The 22,509-nt window shown below is 35.6% G+C and overlaps 1 protein-coding gene and 2 long non-coding RNA genes across 3 annotated transcripts; 2 read left to right on the top strand and 1 right to left on the bottom strand.

The window, feature by feature from the left end:
* Positions 1-3,441: 3,441 nt before the first annotated feature.
* On the bottom strand, positions 3,442-6,975 carry LOC141829574 (uncharacterized). Its single transcript, XR_012601898.1, has 3 exons — positions 6,830-6,975; positions 6,258-6,440; positions 3,442-3,808 (listed from the first exon to the last, which is right to left on the bottom strand). It is a non-coding gene; the product is annotated as an uncharacterized LOC141829574 (long non-coding RNA).
* A 4,534-nt stretch (positions 6,976-11,509) lies between these two features.
* Positions 11,510-12,636, top strand: LOC141828854 (uncharacterized). Its single transcript, XR_012601844.1, has 3 exons — positions 11,510-11,667; positions 12,195-12,288; positions 12,465-12,636. It is a non-coding gene; the product is annotated as an uncharacterized LOC141828854 (long non-coding RNA).
* A 7,825-nt stretch (positions 12,637-20,461) lies between these two features.
* On the top strand, positions 20,462-22,163 carry LOC141830161 (transcription factor FER-LIKE IRON DEFICIENCY-INDUCED TRANSCRIPTION FACTOR). The gene is given in 4 exon segments (XM_074717645.1): positions 20,462-20,664; positions 20,666-20,827; positions 21,447-21,851; positions 21,934-22,163. Coding segments are annotated over 4 exon segments (867 nt in total). The 5' UTR covers positions 20,462-20,472; the 3' UTR covers positions 22,042-22,163.
* The last annotated feature ends 346 nt before the right edge of the window (positions 22,164-22,509 follow it).

The raw sequence follows: 22,509 nt of genomic DNA, 5'->3' as shown, positions 1-22,509 counted from the left end.
TCAAGCAAGCTGTCACACACAAGTGGCTTTTGATTGCTTCCAAGATTTGATTCATACTGAAACTTAGGCTACACTATTCTTAAAAACTTAGACTAAGCTTTCATAATGACCTTTACAGATTGAGCATTAGACAGATTCAAGAGGCTAAACAAATAATACCCACTCATACTATTTCAGTTCTTTAATTTTGTTTTCTTCATCCATTTGGATAGCCATGCTTATTGACATTTTCACCAAGTTGTTTCTTCAGAGCTCGAACTGCCCCTCGAGCAATGATGCAGCGGCAAAATGCTCAGTGATTTATCCAAGCATCCATAATTTGAATCTCATCTATGAAGCACTTGCTAATGGCAGAGGCCATGGTACATAAGCCTTAAGGCAGTTGATGGTTTCAAATTACCTTATTCTGGAGAACCTTTCGGCTTGTGTCGAAGTACTGATTCAGGCGGTTGATGGCTATCTGAGATTGTCACAATGAAGTTTGGGATTGACAGAACTAAAGAAGTCAGAATCTTAACAGTTGGGGTTTGATTTTTTGATGCAAAAGCTCTGAGGTTAAAGAATTGGAGCGCCTGATAATGTCGATTCCTAACTTATCCAATGTGCCACCCCCATTTTAGTAAGAACAGCTCTCAAATTTTCCTCACTGTTAAAAGAAACAAATATTTGCAACATGTGCATGAACTTGTGAGAGGATTATTTAACCTCACTGTGCAAGATAGAAGTTTTAGAGATTGATGATAATTAATATGCAGTTAAGTGACTGACAGATTCATACATTACGTTACTAAAACTACAAGATAAACACCAAACAGATAGGGATTGTAATTGACCTGAAATGTCGATAAGGAAAGCCGTGGTGATCAACCAACTGCTAGGAGTTGAAGAAATAACTTTTTGGCAAGAGTAAGGAGTGTAATCCTGATTGAGAAATGTAAAATATAGAGTTAACCAATCATCCTAGTTATAGAGAAATTACACCATATTGTCATGATGAAAATTCACAAGAACATGAAGATTAAAAAAAATATCAACAAGGCACGTCAGTGATGCAACAGTCTAGCAGTTCAAATTTGTACATCTGGAACATATTGAGCAATCTGATTCAACAACAACAACAATCAAGCCTTTATCTCATTGGGGTTTGCATTGCCTATTGGAAACCAATACAAATTCATCACAAAATTTTTAAGATGACTTATTGAACTCCAAAATTGCTCATTGTAAGTTATTAGTAATGTCCCAAAGGTGAATCTGATGAGTAATAGCATACCATTTAAGGGTTGACCAATAGAACGTGCAACTTGGTTCAGCTTTTCCTTTACAGCCAGATAATTTAGGAATAAAAATGTTTTCAGATAAAACCATGGTAGCAGAACATGCATCACCATGCAAAAATAAATGTCCAAAATTTACATTGTTCTTGTAATATGAAACCAAAAACTATGGTGCATAAATTAGCACAATCGTACCTCAAATTCTGCACGACTAATAGCATTATAGGGAAGTTGAAACTCGGACATGAGTGACCTCTACAAAGCAACATAACAGTATTTTGGTACAATGAAATTAGATACGAGCTCCCAACATCATACAAGATATCCAGAGTATACCTGTGACTCAGGGCTTTCTAGTCGAACTGATACCGGAAAAGAGAAGTCTCCATGGAAAGAAACCATTTTCTTAATTCATCCCTAAAGGGTGAAATCAACATCACTCAGTAAAGAAACTGAAATATCAGAACAAAACAAAAAAAAAAAAAAAATAGAAATTGAACCTACGCACAGAGTGTGATATAATGTCTTTGTTCATTATCTCTGATGGATCTTGATGCCTCATGTGTGCCCTCCATAGTTCATTAACCAATTTCCCCCAAAAAAAACATATATTCAAAAGTAATTGATTGATCCAGAGAAAATCTCGGGACAAACCACAACAGAGGCCAGTATCGAAGGAACAAAGAAGAAAACAGCAGTCGAAGGAACAAAGAGGAACTCCAAACCTTAGAAATGGAAGGGAAAAAAAGAGCTTTAGAAAGGTACCTCGGAGGCGATCTATTGCGTAGAGCTCGAAATCTTCCAGGCGGACCTCGAGCGCCGGCGCGGAGCGGTAAAAGGAGAGGTTATCCGTCGTCGTCAAAGCTGCATAATGATTCGCTTCTTTCTGGATTCGAACAATCTCCATTTCCCTACGTCTCCGACCAGAATCCAGAGAACGGGACTTGTTTATCCACGCGAGATTTGGCCGGAAACTTTTAATACGACTCCGAGATCGCCTGAGTGGACTCAACCACGCAGCAAGTCTACGAGGAGAAGGACGGCAGAGGGACGGCGAGGAGGAGGGCGGGGCGGCGAGCGGGGTCTGGGTCTGCTTCTGGCTTCCCTTCTCCGTTGGGATGGAAAGGCGGGAAGAAAATGCCATCGTGTTCCAGTAAAAAGACGGGTATGCCCTTGTTAGTTCTAGTAAATTACGCAGGGTACTATTTTATTATGAACAATACACAAATTATACATCATATTTTTCAAAATAAATTTTTTTTTATATTCATTAGTCAATTTTATCGAATCATTTTAAATTAAAATTAATATGCGTCTGAAACTTTTTGAATATATTTATATATTCAGATCTAAATTTAATAGTGTAAATAATAATTTTTTAAAATTATAAAAGTTTGATATCTTTTATCATATTTATTATAAACTTTAGATGAATGATACTCACTTATCAATAATATTAATAGATTTTTAAGACTCGTTTCATTTAAAAAATATTAAATTTTTAAATAATGCGAATCTATCAATCAATTTTAAAATAAATAAATAAATTTTATCAAATTTAATAATCAATCAAATAAATTTAAAAGTATACAAAATTTTAACAAACAAATAAATTTAAATTAAAAAATTAATAATATTTAAATTAATGAAACTTAAATTAAATTTAAATCAAACTTAAATTGATAAAAAAATTAAATCAATCTTAAACAATCATTTTAACTATTTAATTCAATTTAACTTGACTCAATTACATTATCAAATAAATTTAAATATTATAAAATTTAACTCATTTACAATTCCTTATGAATAAAATTAAATTAAAATTTACTTAGGAGAAAAATATTAAGATATAAAATAAAATTTATTGATTTTACAAGATTTAAGGTGGGATCTAAAAGTTCACATACATATTTTTTTTATAAAAAAATGAATAAACTATAAATCAACCCATAACATATCATACTCTTAATTAGTTTAAAATTTGTATAAAAGAACATTGATAACCGAGAATTTGTCATTTTGCCAATTCAATCATTGGTTCAAAATGCAGCATTACTTTAATATCATCAAAATTTACCCTCCAAGCCTTGATTTTTAATTGCAATATCCATAAAAGAATAATCCAATATTTCACATTAAATCTATTATAGCACAAAGACTATTTTCTAGATTCAAATTCGATTATAAGATCACACGACAACAATTTTACCATTACAATATCCACAAACGAAAAAAAATGACCTTGATTGTAACTGCATCACCCTATTCAGATTTTGGTTTCGATTGTATCATAGTAACTTCTTCAGCTCTGGTTCCACCTTACAGATGAAACAAACTACTACAAAATGAGAAAAATTGTTCAATACAAGCTAATACAAAGAGTATCGAGATACATGTACTGAAGCTCAAAGCTTCTTATTCTAAGGCAAAACAATCCCCTTTTCATCAGTTGTCAACTCGATGAACAAACACCATTAGTTCAGATAGGGGACCTGGAGATACTGCTGAGCAGAGGCAACAAGTGATACAACCTGAAACAAAGAAAATGTGATTTTACCCAATTATATAGTTTACGATCGCATCTTGACAATGAATAGCCTAAATCTGACATGAACCTGAATCAAAGAATTCCCAGTTCTTCCAAAAGTAACAATATATAGATATACTCAGCATAGCTTGCATAGTTCAATTAGACAGACTAATATGCATCACTAAACAAAAACATTTGCCTGATATAAAAGAATGAAACGATTTCAATTTTGATATTTGTTTATTTCAAAAATAAGTAAATACAATTGAAAATTCATTTCATTAATATTTGATACCAATATATTACAAGTTATTATAAGAATATCGACCACCTTAATTATGGTTTTGTCACCATCAAATTATTACATTATACATCTCATAGCATCTGTTTCTAATTGTTTCCTTTGTAGCCTAATTGAAGTTACTCCAAGGAACTAATGGAATGCATTTACTATTTAAAGCCTAAACTCAAAGCACTCTCAGTAAGCTAACACTTGCATCTTCGATATGCTATATGATAATTTGAAAGGATTCACACTGCTGTTATCTTAAGTGAAATTACTCCAAAAAAACAAATTAACACTTTCATCTTCCAAAACCCTAAACCCTAAATCCTCAACGCTCAAATTAGACTTAAATTATCCAAAAGATGGTACATACTGCTTTGTTTTTACAGGTCCAAGCACTATTCTCCTCCTGCAAGTAAAATAAATGACAATTTGTAGATCATCAAAACTAGTTTATCCATCAGTCAAGATTGTGATCCAGACCTTTGCATCTTACAATTTCCCAATCCAATTGAACCAAACAATCCAGATCCAAGCAGGATCTAAATTGGGTTAGGATCTTATGAACTTGAGATCTTATTTTATGTTTGATTACTATCCTACAAATCATCGCTGCGTAAGATCTAGGTCCCAACAACTTTAAATAGATAGAATATAATATATATGTTTGCATTCAATTAAATATTTTAAGATTGATATTTAGCTTGCAGAAATATTGTATTGCTTTCATATGAGATATAGCTGTTACAAGATATATAAGAGTTGATAGGAATAATGAGTAATGGCACAATCCTAAACCTATATTATCAATGAAACTAAATTCACAACACCAATAACCCTATCAATATTATATTCTTAACAATATTAAAATTCTATTTTATATACAATGGATACGTGACAATAAATGAAGGAAATTGCTTAAATTAAGCATAACAATAACAAGATAAGGACTAATAATAAGCATGATCTCCTTAGTATCCTCTTAAATTGTGCATATTACCAACATTTGGATTTTGGGTTTTGTTAAGAAAATTAGGTGAATCCAATGGGTCTCAGGTTCCATATAAAAGAGAAGAGAGTGAAAAATATCATAAAACCATGCACACTAAAAGCATGTGCAAATCACAGAAGCATGTGCCAAGACTAAAGCATTTGAATCCAAATTATGCATACTAAAGCATGTACCAAGACAAATATAAAAGCGCAGGCATCTAAACTATGTAAGTGTTAAAGAATCTTTTTAAACAACATTAAGGAATGGCACAATAATCAGAACAAATTTGAATTGTCTAAAGCAATATATTGATTTTCTGCAATTGTAAGTAGATCTTTAACCCATATAATTTTATCCATATTTTTTAACAAGGATACTAAATTGTGTTCCTGTTCCTTCATAAAATAAAAGGGTTTACACAGCCTAAAAAAAAGTCAACGCAGGGCAAAAATAACATATGAATAGTATTCTAGTACGAGATTCCAATCATTCAATGTGGGGGCTCTTCTTGGAAAATTTGTCTGTTTCAGCAACTAACATTGTGGAAAGGCAACAGGCCACAAATGCAAGTTTATTCCACTTGACTGCAAATTACCATGAAACTCAGTGAGTTGATTTTTCTTATACGCTATGTACAGAGAGAGTGCATCTGTTCCCAGATAAATCATATATTTCAGTCCATAGAAAATGTCCAGAGTGTAGAAAAAAGAAAGCATGTATCTGCTATCAGATAAACCATAGATTTTCAGTCCATAGAAAATACTGAATGATTGATAATCTAAAGTAAGAGTAATCAAGAAACAATATACAAGGATGTAATTAGTTACTAAAGAACTTCTACAAGAAGATTTTTTTTTACCAAAGTCATCTTCCTAAGCAATAGTTGGGAGCAAACAGCGACTTCAGAAAATTGAGAAACAAATTTTATGCTGTAAATGTGGTTTTAAGGTCCAATGTGTGTTAACTAATAGTGAAGAAACGTCATAAAACATCATTAAATAGAGAAGTTATTTTATGGTTTTAGTGCGAGGAATCACACGTACTTTTGTCTATAGCAGAATCAACGTGATGCCACTCCTAACTCTTAAGTTTCAGTTTGTCAACCGCATCCAAAATCAGTTTGAACGCAAACTAGGAAGCAGCATGATGTGATAGGGTTCGAGAACGTACCAATCCATCAACTCAGGAACAAGGCGAAGAAGAATAAGACGCTTGACAAGGCAAACCAGGTGACAACGAGGGACAGCACGCTAGTACAAGACCATAGCATCCAGTATGGACCGAGGACCGGCGTGCTCTCTCTCGTTGTCAACCAACCACGCCATACCTTCTTCAAGCTCATATCATAAATACCTAAATCACAAGAATCAGCGAAATTTATGCTGTATGAAAAGTTACAGCTTTAGAAACGAAACAAAAAAGAAGGGAAAAAAAAAGGTTAGAAACTTCAACGTGATGATCAGGAATCACGATCCATCTGCTCCCAAATCCAACCAGAAAAAAATCATAAACATCACGCAATCAAACCAATATCCAAAAAACCAAAGGCAAAACAAGGGTTTGTGCGAGAGTACTCCAAGATCAAGTTAAAAAAAACACGGCGGCGTCGATCCACAAACCTCAATGTTCGATTATCATACAATACAATAAACAAAAAAACACCGACAAAAAAGGGATCATAACCAAAAGAAAAAAAAAAGAAAAACATTGGTCGATTACAGCATCAACAGGAGCTCGCATACATGCATCATCAGAAGGATGAAGAATCGAAAACCCCGAAAGATCTCTGCTTTCGGATAGTACCAGTAGTTTCACCAGATCGACGACGAGCCATCGACGATCGAGCGGCTAAATAGAGAGCGAGAGATGCTTCCGCTTTGTCGTCCACCCGCCCACTCCCTCTTTCAGACCTAAAAATCAAAATAATGGCTTCGTGTACTTTACGGCAAAAGACTCTACACCGTACTGGTTTGACCGAGTCGGTCCCCCTAGTTCCCCCAATCAGAAAGCGGGTAAAAAGGGACGACCTTAAAAAAATTTTTAATAATCGCAAAAAAGGACTAGAAAAAAAAATTGAAAGGCCAGCGGCCGGCACTTTGACGCGAAGGCTTCGTACCTCCTCTCACAGTGTCGCGGTGGGCCCGCCTCGGGATGCCACGGGGAATCCGGGGTCGGTGACTCGTACGTCGACATACTTCGGCCTGCGGGCGGCCAATCAAGGGCCGAAACGCGTGCAAGGGGCAGGGGGGCGAGAGTACGAGGGTGCCCCCGTCGATGCGTGGAAATCACGACAATGCCACTCGACAGAGACGCGACGTGAGGCGTCCTTTTTTGATCATATCCGAAATCATCGCAACGTGTACGGCTGTTGAACGCGTGGATGGGGACCGGGCCGGACCGTACAGGCCGGTCCGTCCTTTTCCGCTCGCCGCCGCGAACCGGGTGCATGCACCATGACGAACCGGACCGATGGCTAACCCTCATGATGGCGTGGGTGGGGACCGGACCGTACTGGCCGGTCCGTGTCCGTCCTTTCCCGCTCGACGTCGGGTAGGGGGTGCATGCACCCGGACGAACCGGACCGATGGCAACCCCTGAACCGGGTCCTTTTTCGCACATCTAATTTGTCTCTGTTTGTGCGTGCAGCGTCAGCGAGAGAAATTTTGGACATATTCAAAATAGAAACAGTACAGATTTATAAATATTTTTTATTTATAATTAAGTTATTTAAAATTTTATTTTTAGACTTAAGCATAAAAAAAAAATTAAATTAAAAAAATATAAGTGCATGTTGACTGGGTGTGGGATTGTTATCTCACACTTTTATTCCTTAAGCCTCATAAATTATTAAATTTTTTTACTTACAATTATAACTCAATCTTTAAATTTTAAAAATAAAATCTTAAATAATTTCATCATAAATAAAAAAAAATTATAAATGCCATTATTCCTATAATTTGGACATTTGAAACTAATCTGAACATCCAAAAGTAATTTGAATATTCGAAATCTTCTATCGTGCTTAATCGATCAGACGATCGATTAAGCCCCATATATTCTATCGGCCACTGTCAGCTATTTCGGCCGCAATTTCGGTTCGAATTGTGGGAAGGACCGCCGACGGTCGACGATCCTTCCTCGGGCCAAGATTTGGCGATCAGCCGAGACTGACCGAAATCGCGGCTGGCAATGACTTAATCGATCAGTTGATCGATTAAAGCCTCATCGGCGGTCCTTCCTCGGCCGGTCTCCGATCGTGATTTGATCAGAAACCGACCGCGATTCGGCCGGAATCGCGACTGACAGTGGCCGCACGCGATTCCGCCAAATTGCACCGGATTCCGGCCACAATCCGGTCGGAAACCGGCATTGGTCGACGCGCCGACGAGTGGCACGTCGATCGGGCTTGGTCCAGCGGCCGGCGGTGGCCGGATGGCGGTGCGATGGCAGCCGGAAGCGACGAAAGTTAGAGAAGAAATACTGTGTAGCGGACGGTCGGATTTCGAATAACTTATATAATTCAAATGTTGAGACACTATTCTTAAAGGTATGTATTATTTTTTGAATTAAAGCATAACTTATATACATTTAGAATATCAAAGATAAATAATTATAAACAATAATGAAAGATAAATGTTGAATTATGTATGGTCGATTAGAGGGAAGATTCAGAATCGATGATTTAATAGTTCTAAAAATATTAACCCTTAACTAAGAGGGTTACCAGATTCGAAATCGTCGATTACAATTTGATTTACAGTCCACGACACTTCAAAATTATTATTATTATTTTTTTTAAATATATTTTATAAAAAAATTATACTTATTTAAATTATTTACGTGTCTTGATAAAGTATAAAAGAATTAAAACTATTTAGTTTGTTAGTTATTTTAATATTATAATATTTTATTTCGTCCTTTAAATGTTATATTTTTTAATTCTTTTATAACTTTCGCTTAATCAATCAGTGAGATTTTCAAAAATCCAAAGTAAAGTAGATTAAAAAAATTGTTTGATACATTAATTATTTATTTAATATTAATATTATTATATTCTAGTATGAAAAAAATGTGCTGACCGGGTGTGGGATTGTTATCTCACACTCTTTATTCCTTCCACCTCATAAATAATTAAAATTTTTTTTACTTGATATTATAACTCAATCCTTAAATTTTAAAAATAAAATCCTAAATGATTCCATCCTAAATAAAAAAAAATTTATAAATGGCATTATTCGTATAGTTTGGACGTTTGAAGCTGATCTGAACATTATATATATATATATATATATATATATATATATATAGGAATTTTGTATGCTGCGCTTTTTATCCCATGCTCCTCGTCCGCAACAACCCGATCCCTTGCCACTGTCGCTTCACCGTTCGGCCACCGCGTCACACTCGATGAACGCGCAACTCGCCGACGCACATCTCCGCATCGGATTTCAGCCGGATAGTAGTCGGAATCCGACGAATTCGGTCGCGATTTGGCCGAAATCGACTGCCAGTGTCGAGCGACCGATTCCGGCCAAATCACGGTCGGAATCCGATCAAATTCCGGCCGGAGACCGGCCGAGGAAGGACCGCCGACGGCCACCGGTCCTTCCTCGGCCGGTCTTCGGCCGGAATTTGGTCGAAACCCAGCCGCAATTTGGCTGGAATCGGTTGCCAGTGCCGAGCGACCAATTCCGACCGAATTCGTCAGATTCCGGCCACTTTCCGATCGGAATCCGGAGTCGGGCTGTGCGCCAGCGAGCTGCGCATCCATCGGGCGTGATGCGGCGGGCGGAGGTGGTCGGATGGCGATGCGGCAGCGATTGGAGCAGGGTTGGGTCGAGTGGGAGCGCACAGGAGTGTACGAGAATGGACCGCAGATAGCAAAACATATATATATATATATATATATATATATATATATATATATATATATATATATATATATATATATATATATATATTCAAATGTTGAGACTTTATTCTTAAAGGTATGTATTATTTTTTTTTGGATTAAAGCACAACTAATATACATTTAGAGTATCAAAGAAAAGTCCCCGAGACAATGGTGCAACGATAGGACATCTAAGTTGTGATCCAGAACTCGCGGTTCGATCCTCAACTACGGCATATATGTAAGAATTTTCTTTCAAATGGGAAACGCAATCAAAGGATGCTGGCATATGGATTTATCATTTTTTTTAGAATATCAAAGATAAATGATTATAAAAAATAATGAAAGATAAATATTGAATTATTAATAGTCGATTAGAGGGGAGATTCAGAACCGATGATTTAATAGTTCTAAAAATATTAACTCTTAACTAAGATGGTTACAAGATTTGGAATCGTCAGATTACAATTTGATTTACAGTCCACGACACTTCAAAATTATTATTATTATTTTTAAAAAATATATTTTATAAAAAAATTATACTTATTTAAATTATTTACCTATCTTGATAAAGTATAAAAGAATTAAAACTATTTAGTTTGTTAGTTATTTTAATATTATAATATTTTATTTCGTCCTTTAAATGTTATATTTTTTTATTCTTTTATAACTTTCGCTTAATCAATCAGTGAGATTTTAAAAAATCAAGCAAAATAGATTAAAAAGATTGTTATATTAAATCCTGAAACATTTTTATTTGTTTGATACATTAATTATTTATTTAATATTAATATTATTATATTCTAGTATGATAAGATATATATATATCACATGCGTCTTCATATGACATATATAGTTTTATTAATAATTTTTTTTAATAAATTTTTTATTTTATATATATATATATATAGTTAAATAATTTTTTAATGATAAAATGATAAATTAGATAGTTAAATGAGATTAATAAATTTTAATAGTTAAAGTTAAAATAATTAAAAAATCAAGATAAATATATTATAAAATTAATTTTAATAAAAAATAAAATAATTCCACATTAAAAAATTTTGACAAATAAATTAATATTATTAAAATACTATATTAAAATATTATTAAATAAAAAATTATAATTAAAAATCTTTTAAAATCTTTAAAAATTTTAATGATATTAATAAAATATTTTTATTGAATGGGTCAACGATTGGCTAAAAAAAATGATTCCCATTAGTTTTATTGACTATCTCTGACCCAATCCTTAATCAGCCTGTCTCTAGACGAGCGGTGGCGGTGTGGAACGGGGTCAACAATGAGAAGGAAACTATCATAGGGCTACAATTGTCATTTCAACAAACTGGTTGATTGGGCTCGGTTCTGGCCCATTTGCCTCAGGCCCAGTAAGGACCATTTGAATCACAGACAGCTGGAGTAGCATCATGGGCCGCGTAAGCCTCGGCCCATTTGGCTCTTGCCATTCTCCCGTTCCTCTTCTCTTCCCATTTGACACTACGCTTTTCGCTGAGAAGTTCGATTGGATTCCATTTTGCAAACCATTCTTGCTCGATCGATCGCTGAATGCGCTGTTGTAGGGCGTTCGTGCGCGATTTCCTGTCCTCGATTTGGCTCTTTCTGTATTAATTCGGGCGAACTGAGCAGCACAAGATCATGCGAATCAGCGCCGCAAGCTTAGCCAAGGTAATCTCATTATTCCTTTATGATATCAATAAGCTCTGTTAGATTGTGTTTTCCTCCTACATTTAACCTTTGGAATCGATAATTTGGTTGATGATGATATTTTCTATCGGATTTTATTTGTTCCAACTTTCACGTCGGATCGGCGGACGAAGCTATTCAAATTGACGTCTTGGAGAGACGATTATTGTCAGATTCTGATGCAAATCGATGTAACGAAGCTGGAGAAGGCACGATCCTGTATACTTCATACGAAATGGAAGAAAACTATGTGAAATATCATACGGCGCCTCAATGGATTCTCTATTCCTTGCTTCTGATATCAGTATTGGGAATTGGGGCCTTGATGTTGCTATATCTGCCAGTTCGAAGATATGTCTTGCGAACTGACTTCCAATGTTATTGTCTTGGGATGCTTGAAGTTTTTCACCTTTTGTTCTGTCAAACAGTCGGCCATGATTTTCCTCAGTTGAATTCCTTTACATCTTAGTCACTGCACTTATTTGCTCTGCAATTCCATGCCACTGCAGGTAACAAAGCCAGTAGCTTTTCCTTGCTTTGGAGCTTTGAACAAAGAGAAGCATGTAGTGCTTGCCTCAGTTACAGATATTGCAGTTGAACAAGGTAAGATTGAACTGTGCAATTAGGATGATTTTATTGTAAATGAAAAAATGATCATGGGATGCTTGAAGTTTTTCACCTTTTGTTCTGTCAAACAATCGGCGATGATTTTCCTCAATTGAATTCCTTTATATCTTAGTCACTGCACTTATTTGCTCTGCAATTCCATCCTACTGCAGGTTACAAAACCGATAGCTTTTCCTTGTTTTGGAGCTTTGAACAAAGAGAAGCATGTAGTGCTTGCCTCAGTTGCAGATATTGCAGTTGAACAAGGTAAGATTGAACTGTGCAATTAGGATGATTTTATTATCATTTGAAATATAAAGATATCTCTATTGACAATATTTAAATATTCGGCAGTAATCCTACTGTTTTTATTTAAATATGTCTTTAAATAATGATCCAAGTGGTTGGTATTTCTCCTCATTCGGTTCCTCACATATGTGGTTCTGTAGGAATTTAGTTCTTTGGGGTTTCTAGCTCCTGTCTAGATGTAGATGAAATCGATCGAAAACCAAACTGAGTTTCTTCATACCAAGTTAATTGTAATTTAGGTCATGGCATCTAAACATGCATTCCATGTCAGGGTACCTAGATCATCAAAAATGTAACCATCAGCAATATCAGATTAGCATATATCAAGATAACATTATTAATAACACTAAATATTGAAAAATAGAATTAATTGATATCAGCAACATCATGTTGTTATTATTAGGTTAATAATATCTGATTATTATTGTTGTTATTTGATAAAATAATGTGGTATGATATGAAGTAATACTATATTATTAAACTGAATGAATATCTTTTTGATTGTTAGATAAAAAATCATGCTTTATTAATGAATTAATAAGTAAAAACATCTCTCCATCAACACTCAATGAGGAAGAGATAGGTCTTCTAAGTAATAGATCACATGCAACAACTAGATTGTTTTATTGATATCACAACAAATCACATAAGGAATTTAAGTAAGAATTCAGAAAAGCAACTAGGACTATCTCCCTATCCTGTATGCCTTCACTTTAGTTTGACATTTCAACATATTCTATCCTTGTGAGATGACCAATTTCTCGAGAGAGATTGGATCGACCTTTATCGATACTAATACATCCTAAGCGATTTGTATTGGTATCAACCTATTTTGATAACAATAACCACAGCAGGGGAATTTTTCGAATTTGTGTGGTCGCATTTCTCCTGCTAGAAAACTGAAAATAAAAAAGACTCAAAACATCAACAACTTATGTCTTTACTGAGTTTTAGTTTAGATTATGAAACCTTTTCTGCATTATTTATTAGGAGTGTTAATACTTCAAGAAAAATTGCTTTTTAAGGCAACAAGTTTGGAGTATCAATCTTTTAAATCTATTACTTAACTAGTTGCAGTCCACTTCAGACAATATCTTGAATTTAAATAATATTTAAAGGTTATAAAAGATCATATCTATCAGTGTCTATCTAGGGCAGGGTGTAAGGTCTTGCTCTGTATTTATACATAAATAAGGGTATTATGTGGCCCACAAAGCCATCAAGATTGGTATGGAGTCAGCAACCCATACCTGCCAGATATTAGGCTATAGAATCTTTACACTTTATGCAGAAAAAGACTGAACTTGAAAAAAAAAATTTGTTTTAAAATCACAAGGATATGCTCAAACATGTGCATGATTGAAGTTGAACAAAGAGAAAAAGCCTAAAAAGGTCCATAACTTTTAAGAAAATCAATTTAGGGCCTCTTTTTTACAACTTCTGGTTAAGTTCTCATGATACAAAATCAGAAGAGTATTTTCATAGGGCCCTTTTAAGGGCATTTGCCCTCAGTAAAATCAATCTGGAAAATCTTATTTACTGTTCCCAAAAAATGATTGTATATGCAACTCGTATGGTATTAAGCTAGAGAAACTATAATCTAGATCATGAAAATGGTCTTAAAGTACAAATTAGAACTGTTATAAACATTTTTCAAACTATGTTCATCTTCAAAGTTTCAAAGAGTTGGAACTCTTTAGAAAGGAGAGGAGGAGGAGGAAAAATCACAATTTGATTTTGAATGATTTTAAGATAGGGACCTTGGAGCCTTTGTATAGTGATGGAGAGGTAGTGTGAATGAATGTGAACATGCAGTGTGAATGGAATATTTTCATTAGTGGAAGAGAAAAGAGAATTTTTTTTTTTAATCTCTTCTCAACCAAGGGATGAACTATGTTGGATACTACTAGACTACCTTGTTCCGACAATGTCGTTCATACCATGTAAGCAAGTGTTGAATGGCATTGCTTTTAGTAGTCATGACCCGCACTAGATAATACGTATTAGAAATTTCTTGATTTTAGTCTCGCATAAACTAACATTCATACGTATTGGTGATGATTTAGAAATCTCCTGCGTAGGGCTAGTCAGACGTTGATCAAACGATGTGGGTCATGACTTATTGATTCTCACTGTTTTGGATTCGTTGGATGTACTTTTATTAGTACCACTGTTATCTACTAATATTATTGGTTGTTGCAGGGGCGGCTCAAGCCCACGGAGGGCCCTAGACAAATTTTTTTTTAAATTGACTGAGAACAAAAAACACACAAGGCGACTGGTTTGGCAACTGCGGTAGCGGCAGCTGCAGCAGCGACGCTATTATTTTCACGCTCACGCCCAGGGAGCGCACTTCGCGTGCTGCGCCAGTGACGCTAAGCGACCCTTCACCGTCTCTCGGATTCCTGTCCTCCGCCGCGTACCCAGGGGCGGCTCAAGCCCGCAGAGGGGCGAGGCCCTCTCGGTTTCACTCGACTAGAGGTTCAGAGGGCAGAGGGGCGAGGCGGTTTCGCCGGGAGGAAGACGGTCGAAGATTGAAGAAGAGGGCCAGAGGGCTGACCGGCTGAAGGGCGAGCGGCGAGCCTCGCGGTTTCGCCGGCGAGGAAGACGCCAAGACGGCAAGAGGGGCGAGCTTGAAGCCTCGCGGTTTCGCCGGCGAGGAACGGAGGAAGACGGTCAGTCCAGAGGGGCGAGGCGGCAGGAGATCGCTGTTTCGCCGGCGTCGGTGAGGAAAACCCTCAGGGGAGATCGCTGTTTCGCCGGCGTCGGTGAGGAAAACCCTCAGGGGAGATCGCTGTTTCGCCGGCGTCGGTGAGGAAAAGTGGAAAACCCTCAGGGGATCGCTGTTTCGCCGGCGTCGGCAGGAGATTGCTGTTTCGCCGGCGTCGGCAGGAGATGAAGAGTCGACAGTCGGCTGTCGCGAGATTGGCCGTTGGCGTTGAACGAGAACGAAAGAACGGGAGAAGGAGAACGCGGAGAACGAGGCGAGGAGAAAGAGAACGGGAGAAGGAGACGCGTCGAACGAGGCGAGGGAGATAAAGGGGATATCGGTATTGGGAAGCGGCGAGATTTCCTGGATCCGATTTTAACCATTTATTATTTATTATCTCTAAATAATTTAATAATTTAAATTTTTTTTTTGGGCCCCTTTTAAACCTGGGCCCTAGGCATAGGCCTTACCCGCCTATGCCCAGAGCCGGGCCTGGGTTGTTGAGTCACCTTTTTAGATGTCGAATCACCCTATTAGATACTTATCTCTGTGGATAAGATATTTTAGGTCAAGATAAGAATTAGATTTTTTTAATCGATATTATCTCGCTTAGATGCTTATGGTTTGTTGACAATTGTCTCTCGGGAACCATTCACCTTTGAGTCGAAATAGAAATACTTCAAATTTTTGCATTTTGGTGAACTTTTGAAACACTTTAGAGAGGAAAGGAGGAAGAGAAGAGCTTAAGAGAAGGGATAACAACTTGAGTTTGAGTTGGAGTGATTATGAGAGAGGACTTTAAGGTCTTCGTATGGTGATGGAGAAATAGTATGAACAAATAATGTGAATGGAAAATTTTCATTAATCAAAGAGAAGATAAATATTTTTTTCTTCTTTCTTCTCAACCAATGGATAGACTCGTCTAGATAGTGTCGGGCAACATTGTTCTCACGATGTTATTAGATATTGTACAAGCAAGAAATCTCTTAATTTTAATCCCACATGAACAAACATTATTGCATACTAGAGTTATCATCCACGTGTCTGCATTTATAGACCATGCTCGTGTACAAGCTCAAGTCCTCATCCAATTAAGTTGTACCAAATCGATGAACATTTTGGAGGTTGGCTTATGAGTGTGGTGTGGTGCAGTAGTAAAACACTCAAAGGAACAATAAGAAGACTAACGTTCAAATCTCAAATGAGACGAATATTTTAGAGGTTAGTTTCTGAGTATGTATAAGTTGTGCTCCGGATTTATCTAGTGAGCGAAACAAGGGAAAGGATGTCTATCTCTAGGATTAGTCACGCGAAGCCTCAACACCTAGATTACCAAAAAAAGAAATCTCTTAATTTTAATCCCACAAGAATGAACATTAGTGCATACTAGAGTTACCATCCATGCGTTTGCGTCCATTGTAACAAAATGTGAAATCTATCATCCAGCAGCCTCACACGATTGTTCCTACGACCATTTGTGAGGAGGTAAATCGAGAAGCTGTAGTTGGCCACTACGGGGGAGAGCTTTTTCTCGGCCATGCGTTTGCATCCATAAACCATACTCATGTAAGGGCTCATGTCCTCATTCGATTAAGTTAGACTAAATCGATGAACATCACAATTTCCTTTATCATTCAAATACTTTGAACATTAATTCTCATTTACCTCATAGTTAATTTATGACACTCTACTCATAAAATAGGTTGTCCAAATTCCTATTTGATCGATTAGTTACTAAAATAAATTTCCAATAAAAGAGAGCAAATTTGAGGGAAATTAATTTCATCTGCTAAATATATTGCTAACTCAGATTTGATGTGTTGTAATTTCATCTTCTTAGTTGTATTCGAATATTTTATATATAGAGATAAACAAATCATACCTATATTTCTTAATATTTAATTCTTTTTTGTTAGGTTAGGCCCATCCGCCCATGGTTTTATGAAGTAGATTCATAATTTTTAATTGATACTATTTTCTTAATTAGTTGCTAGTAAGAGTAGTTTAAAATTTTAATCACTATTTTAATCTATACCTAAAGATTTAAATTTATTTAATGATATTATTAATTTTACGATTGAATTTCTTTTTTTAACACACACACCAAGAAGTCAACGGGTAATATGTCTAATAAATAAAATGATTTTGATGGGCTTCAACGAATAATAAAATTTATTAAATGTATAATAAAAAATAATAACAAGCTTATTGGCCTGGCACGTCTAGAATAATGATCCGCATTCATTGTATCCGGATAATGATGTTTATTTGTGCAGTCATTTGCAAATATGCTTTTCTTGCATAGCCTTATTTTATAGTAAAAGAAAATAATATTTATTATTTTACATTAAAGTCTTAGACTTTTAAATAATTCCTTGATAATATTTCATCTCTAGAATGCTTCAAAAGAGCATCTTATATTATATTTTCGGTCAAATTTGCCCTTTACTCTCTTAACGGTCAGTCTAGTATATAAAGCTCTTGTGAGATCTCAAAAAAGAACCTATTGTATACCGTCTTATTTTATATTATAAAATGTTATTTTTGGTGACTCGAATTTGTGACCACCAGTTCGACACCGATACATCACCACCCTTCTTAATCTATGTCAATTTATAAGGCTTAGGATGATTTTCAATTTGAATATTTAATTTCTACGCAGCTTTAGTTGACATAATATTTTCACAACTTCCAACATCGATCACAAAATGACATTGATGCGAAATATTAGAACTTTGAGAGATCATAATTTTTGACTCAGGTGGAGTTATAAGATCTTTAATATATCAAATTAAAGCTCATTTAGATATTTACATTCGTCATAAGGTGTAACTCATAACGACTCAGTTTTAGATCCAAAAAATAATGTTTAAAGTCTTTTAAAGTTTGGAAGAAATTTAGTCATTTATTTATCTTTTGGAGGTTATTTTTGTCTTTCCCGAGTTAGAGTTTTGAGACTGTCTAAATCATTATTTAGTTGATTTTAAGGGCAGTTGTTTTTTATCAATAAATATTTTCTAGAGTTCCTTTTTCCAAGATGGTGAGTTTTGGATGTCTATTTTTCTTGTTTTATGTTGAATCAACCAATCTTTAGAAAATTATTTTTGACATTCGTGCACAAATCAAATTATTCAATAGTTTCCGCTACGTAAAAAAAATATAATAAAAGATAAATTATCTTTTTAGTTAATTTAAGAAGAAATAAGATATAAATGGTGGGCATAGGGTTTGGAGTGTGTTACTTTTAAGCTTTTCTTGCATAGCCTTTCTTTTATAGTAAAAAAATCAACATTTTATTATTTTACATTAAAGTCTTACACTTTTAAACAACTCCCCTCTAAAATGCTTCAATAGAGCATCCTATATGATATATTTTTTTGATTAAATTTGTCTTTTACTCTCTTAAAGTGCAATAGTACAAGAAACTCTCGTCAATATCAATGTGAGATTCTGAGGAAAAATTCATTGTCATATGATAACAATTTTACTATTGTCCTTTATTCTCTTGTTTGAAAAACTAGTCAACTCCTCTTGGATCTAATGTGCCACTCAAATATGTATGAATCGTGTCCAAATAACATTGTTATCTCTATTCTTTCTTCTAGGTTAATATGCAAATGCTTTTGTCTCCATATAAAATCGACAAACTTCTCCCCCTACCCTCCTTTTTTATCTACACTTCATTCTTTATATTTATTTTTATTTTTGTTTTCTTTTGTTTTCTTACCCTTGGGGCATAGTTGAATCGATTACTACGGGACAGACTTGTTGAAGTAGGAAAGGATCGAATTTCGATAAAATCAAAGTAATTCCTTTCCCGTAGTGGCTAGTTGTAACTTTCCAATTTACCTCTTCACAAATGGTTGTGGACCGATCGTGTGAGGCCGTTGGATGATAGATTTCATCTTTTTATCGAAGGGTTGTCTATCGTCTATTTGGAAGCATTTTAAAGCTCATTCTACATGAAGTCGGATCTATTGAGTCATTTTATGACTTTAATTTTCAATCTTTAAGTCTTTATAATATTTTTAGTTAAAACTATTACATGGATCTATGAATTGCCCAAAGTAATTTTGCTAATATTATCCTTTTCTTGTGTTACTTTGAACTCTATTCAATCATTTTATTATATCTTTATTACAATGAATATATTTAACTCCATATAGTGGCTTTGCAAAATTCAATATATCTCAAAATTTTCATATGAATGTTATTCAATCATTCTATGGATTTATTCTACAATTTTGGGTAACTTTAGATTGAGATGGTAATTTGGGCAAAAACACTACATGGACCTTAACTACCCAAATGTAACACTTATGCTATTTAAAATATATTCAAATGCCCCTTGGGGTACGATGCAACGGTAAGGTCATTAATGGATTCTCCATAGTGTTACGATTTGATTCTCGATTAGAGCATGCACATATTCTATCTTGTGGAATAAATTATGATACAAACTACTAGTATCTGTGGATCGGGCTACCATTTGGCTACCATTTGGATGGATCCGATCGTGTTTGGACAGAATGATCTAAATCAAACTATGTATTTGGACGAATAATATTCCCCGAGGCCATGGAGCATGACACTCTATTTGATCCTCAGCGATTTGCATTTACCCAAATGAGGATCGCAATTACTGGCCTTAAACACTAAACAGTTTGGACTGAGAGTTATCATTTTTTTTACGAATAAAGATACAATCCTCGTCGATTATTAATTCTCATGTAGATTTTTTTTAAATTATATGAAATCCTAATCCGTGTAATATTTTATAAAATAATATACTTTTCTAATAAAATCTTAATTTTGTTAAATAAAATATAAAAAATCGATGACTTAGATAATTTTAATAGATATACTTTTCTAATAAAATCTTAATTTTTTAAATAAAATATAAACATTAAATTACTTAGATAATTTTAATAGAATTAAATTCTTTAGTGAGGAAGTTCCCTGAATTGGAAAAGAACTCCCCGAGTAATAACCTGCAATATCATCAATTTTTTTTTCTGTTTTATCTGTGGGCGGGTGGGTCCAGCATTTTAATTAATTCCACTAATTACGTCATCAACCCAGTTAATGCGATTCCGTTCACACCAGAAGCCCATTAAATACGAGACCGCACCACAAATTTAGAGCCACATTTAGAACACATCATGGAGTTCATGATTCCCTTCGCCCACGCCGACATCGCCGACGCCGGCGACGTCAACTTCGCCGACGAGCGCGTCTCCGACGACCTCGACTACGGCCGCGACCTGGACGACTTCATGCCGCCGTTCGACTGCGGGCTGCAGCTCGCCGCCCTCGACGCCGACTCCAGCCTGTTCGGGGAAGGCCCTCTCGGCCGGCGCCGCCGGTAATGCCGCCGGCGGCGGCGGAGGGCAGCCTAACTTCGCCGCGAAGGCGAGGAGAGACCGGTCGAAGACGCTGGTGTCGGAGAGGAAGAGGAGGGTGAGGATGAAGGAGAAGCTCTACGAGCTACGCTCGATCGTCCCTACCATCAGCAAGGCAAGTCCTCTTTCTTCTTCTTCTTCTACTTCTTTAGTTAATTACTTTTTAGTTAATTACCGTGCTAATTAATTAATATATCATGTGGCTAAACATTAATTAGAGAGATCCAATTCATGAACTTGTTGATTTGATTTAATTAATTAAGAACAAAATTGTTTTTTTAATCTTTAGTTTAGAATAAATTAAGTTCTATCTACAGTATAGAAGATGCTTAATTAGGAACCTTTTTTTAAATGTTTGATTTAGTTTGTGTTTTTTCCACATAAATCAATCGAATTTCGACCGTCAAGATTTGGTTCGGTTAGAGGGATTGAATCTTAAGATTCGTATCGAAAACTTAGACTTTATCGGGTTAGATTTAGTGTTGATATATATTATGGTTTTGACTTGAATTGAAATTTGAAAGTTAGTCATCAACAACCCTGCCTAATGCCTACCTTCTTTGGTTGCTCTAGCAAACAAACTATAATCCAACTATATATAAACTTAATTATATCTCGGTTCTTAACCACCCCGCCTACTCGATACGGTAAGTACGGTGTGTTAATTATCTCGATTGTGCTTTTAAGAAACATCGATCGGTTTGTTATAGTAGCATGCATGTTCGTATACGCAGATGGACAAAGCTTCGATCATTAGTGATGCGGTTATGTACGTGAAAGATTTGCAATCTCAAGCGAAGAAACTAGAGGAAGAAATATCGATGCTCCAATCTTCTTTCTCCAAACTAGAAAACCCATCGCTTCAAACCGCCTCTAAAAGGAGTAACACGATCCCCAAATCGACCACCGTGAGCATCGTAGGGAACAAGATCATACAAGTGAAGGCGTGCGAGGTGGGAGAGGGGAGGTTCCATGTGAAGGTGAAGGGCAACATCAGCTCCGGCATTGAGCATTCATCGTCGTCTCTCCTACGCACCTCCTCTCTTTACTCCGCGCTCGAGTCCCTCTCCTGCTTCGACCTAGAGAGCTCCAACTTCTCGCTCGGGAACGAGGGCTTTCTCTTCACCATGACGATCAATGTGAGTTAAATTAATTAATTAACTAAGAAGAAGAGCTAATTAAGTAAGTTTTTTTTTTTGCATAATTAAGATTGTTTTTCAGGGTGGAGATTTCACTAAGGAGATAAGTGCAGCCTCCATGGAACTGTGGCTCATGGGGGCCCTTCTCAAGGAAGGGTTTCAACTCATGCAAACTACTACTTTGATTTAGGACTAGCTAATTACTGAATAATTAATTAATTAGTCACTGTTTATCTTTTATTTGAACAAATTATTTTTAATTTCTTTGGTATAATTTGTAATTGTTGAGCTATATATGCTAAGAACACTTTTCTATTGATCGATCACATTATCAATGTAATATATGCCTCTTAATGTGAGATGCATTGATCCAATAGATGAATCAGAGGAAAGATTGTTTATTTTCAGGATTAGTCAGGCGAAACCCGATTACGCAAATCAGCCTCCTTTGTATCCGTATTTTCTTATCGCGGCTTGGTTCACAATCGCTTCAATTGTATAGTCTACTCTATCCATTTAGTTGGCCCAACACACTTAAACAAACTGGTTAAAAAAATCAACAACTGTTTGATTCAACTAGAGAAGTGTTAGGGGTGTAAATAAGTTAAATTTAAGTCTAATTGTATTTAAATTTATTTATTAAAAATCTTAGCAAGCT

This window comes from Curcuma longa, chromosome 5, assembly GCF_044706935.1.
Source record: "Curcuma longa cultivar G26 ecotype Majalengka, Jawa Barat chromosome 5, ITB_CL_G26_1.1, whole genome shotgun sequence".
NCBI lineage: Eukaryota > Viridiplantae > Streptophyta > Magnoliopsida > Zingiberales > Zingiberaceae > Curcuma > Curcuma longa.
Note: the sequence above shows the minus strand (reverse complement) of the source record. Positions and strands in the feature narration are given on the sequence as shown.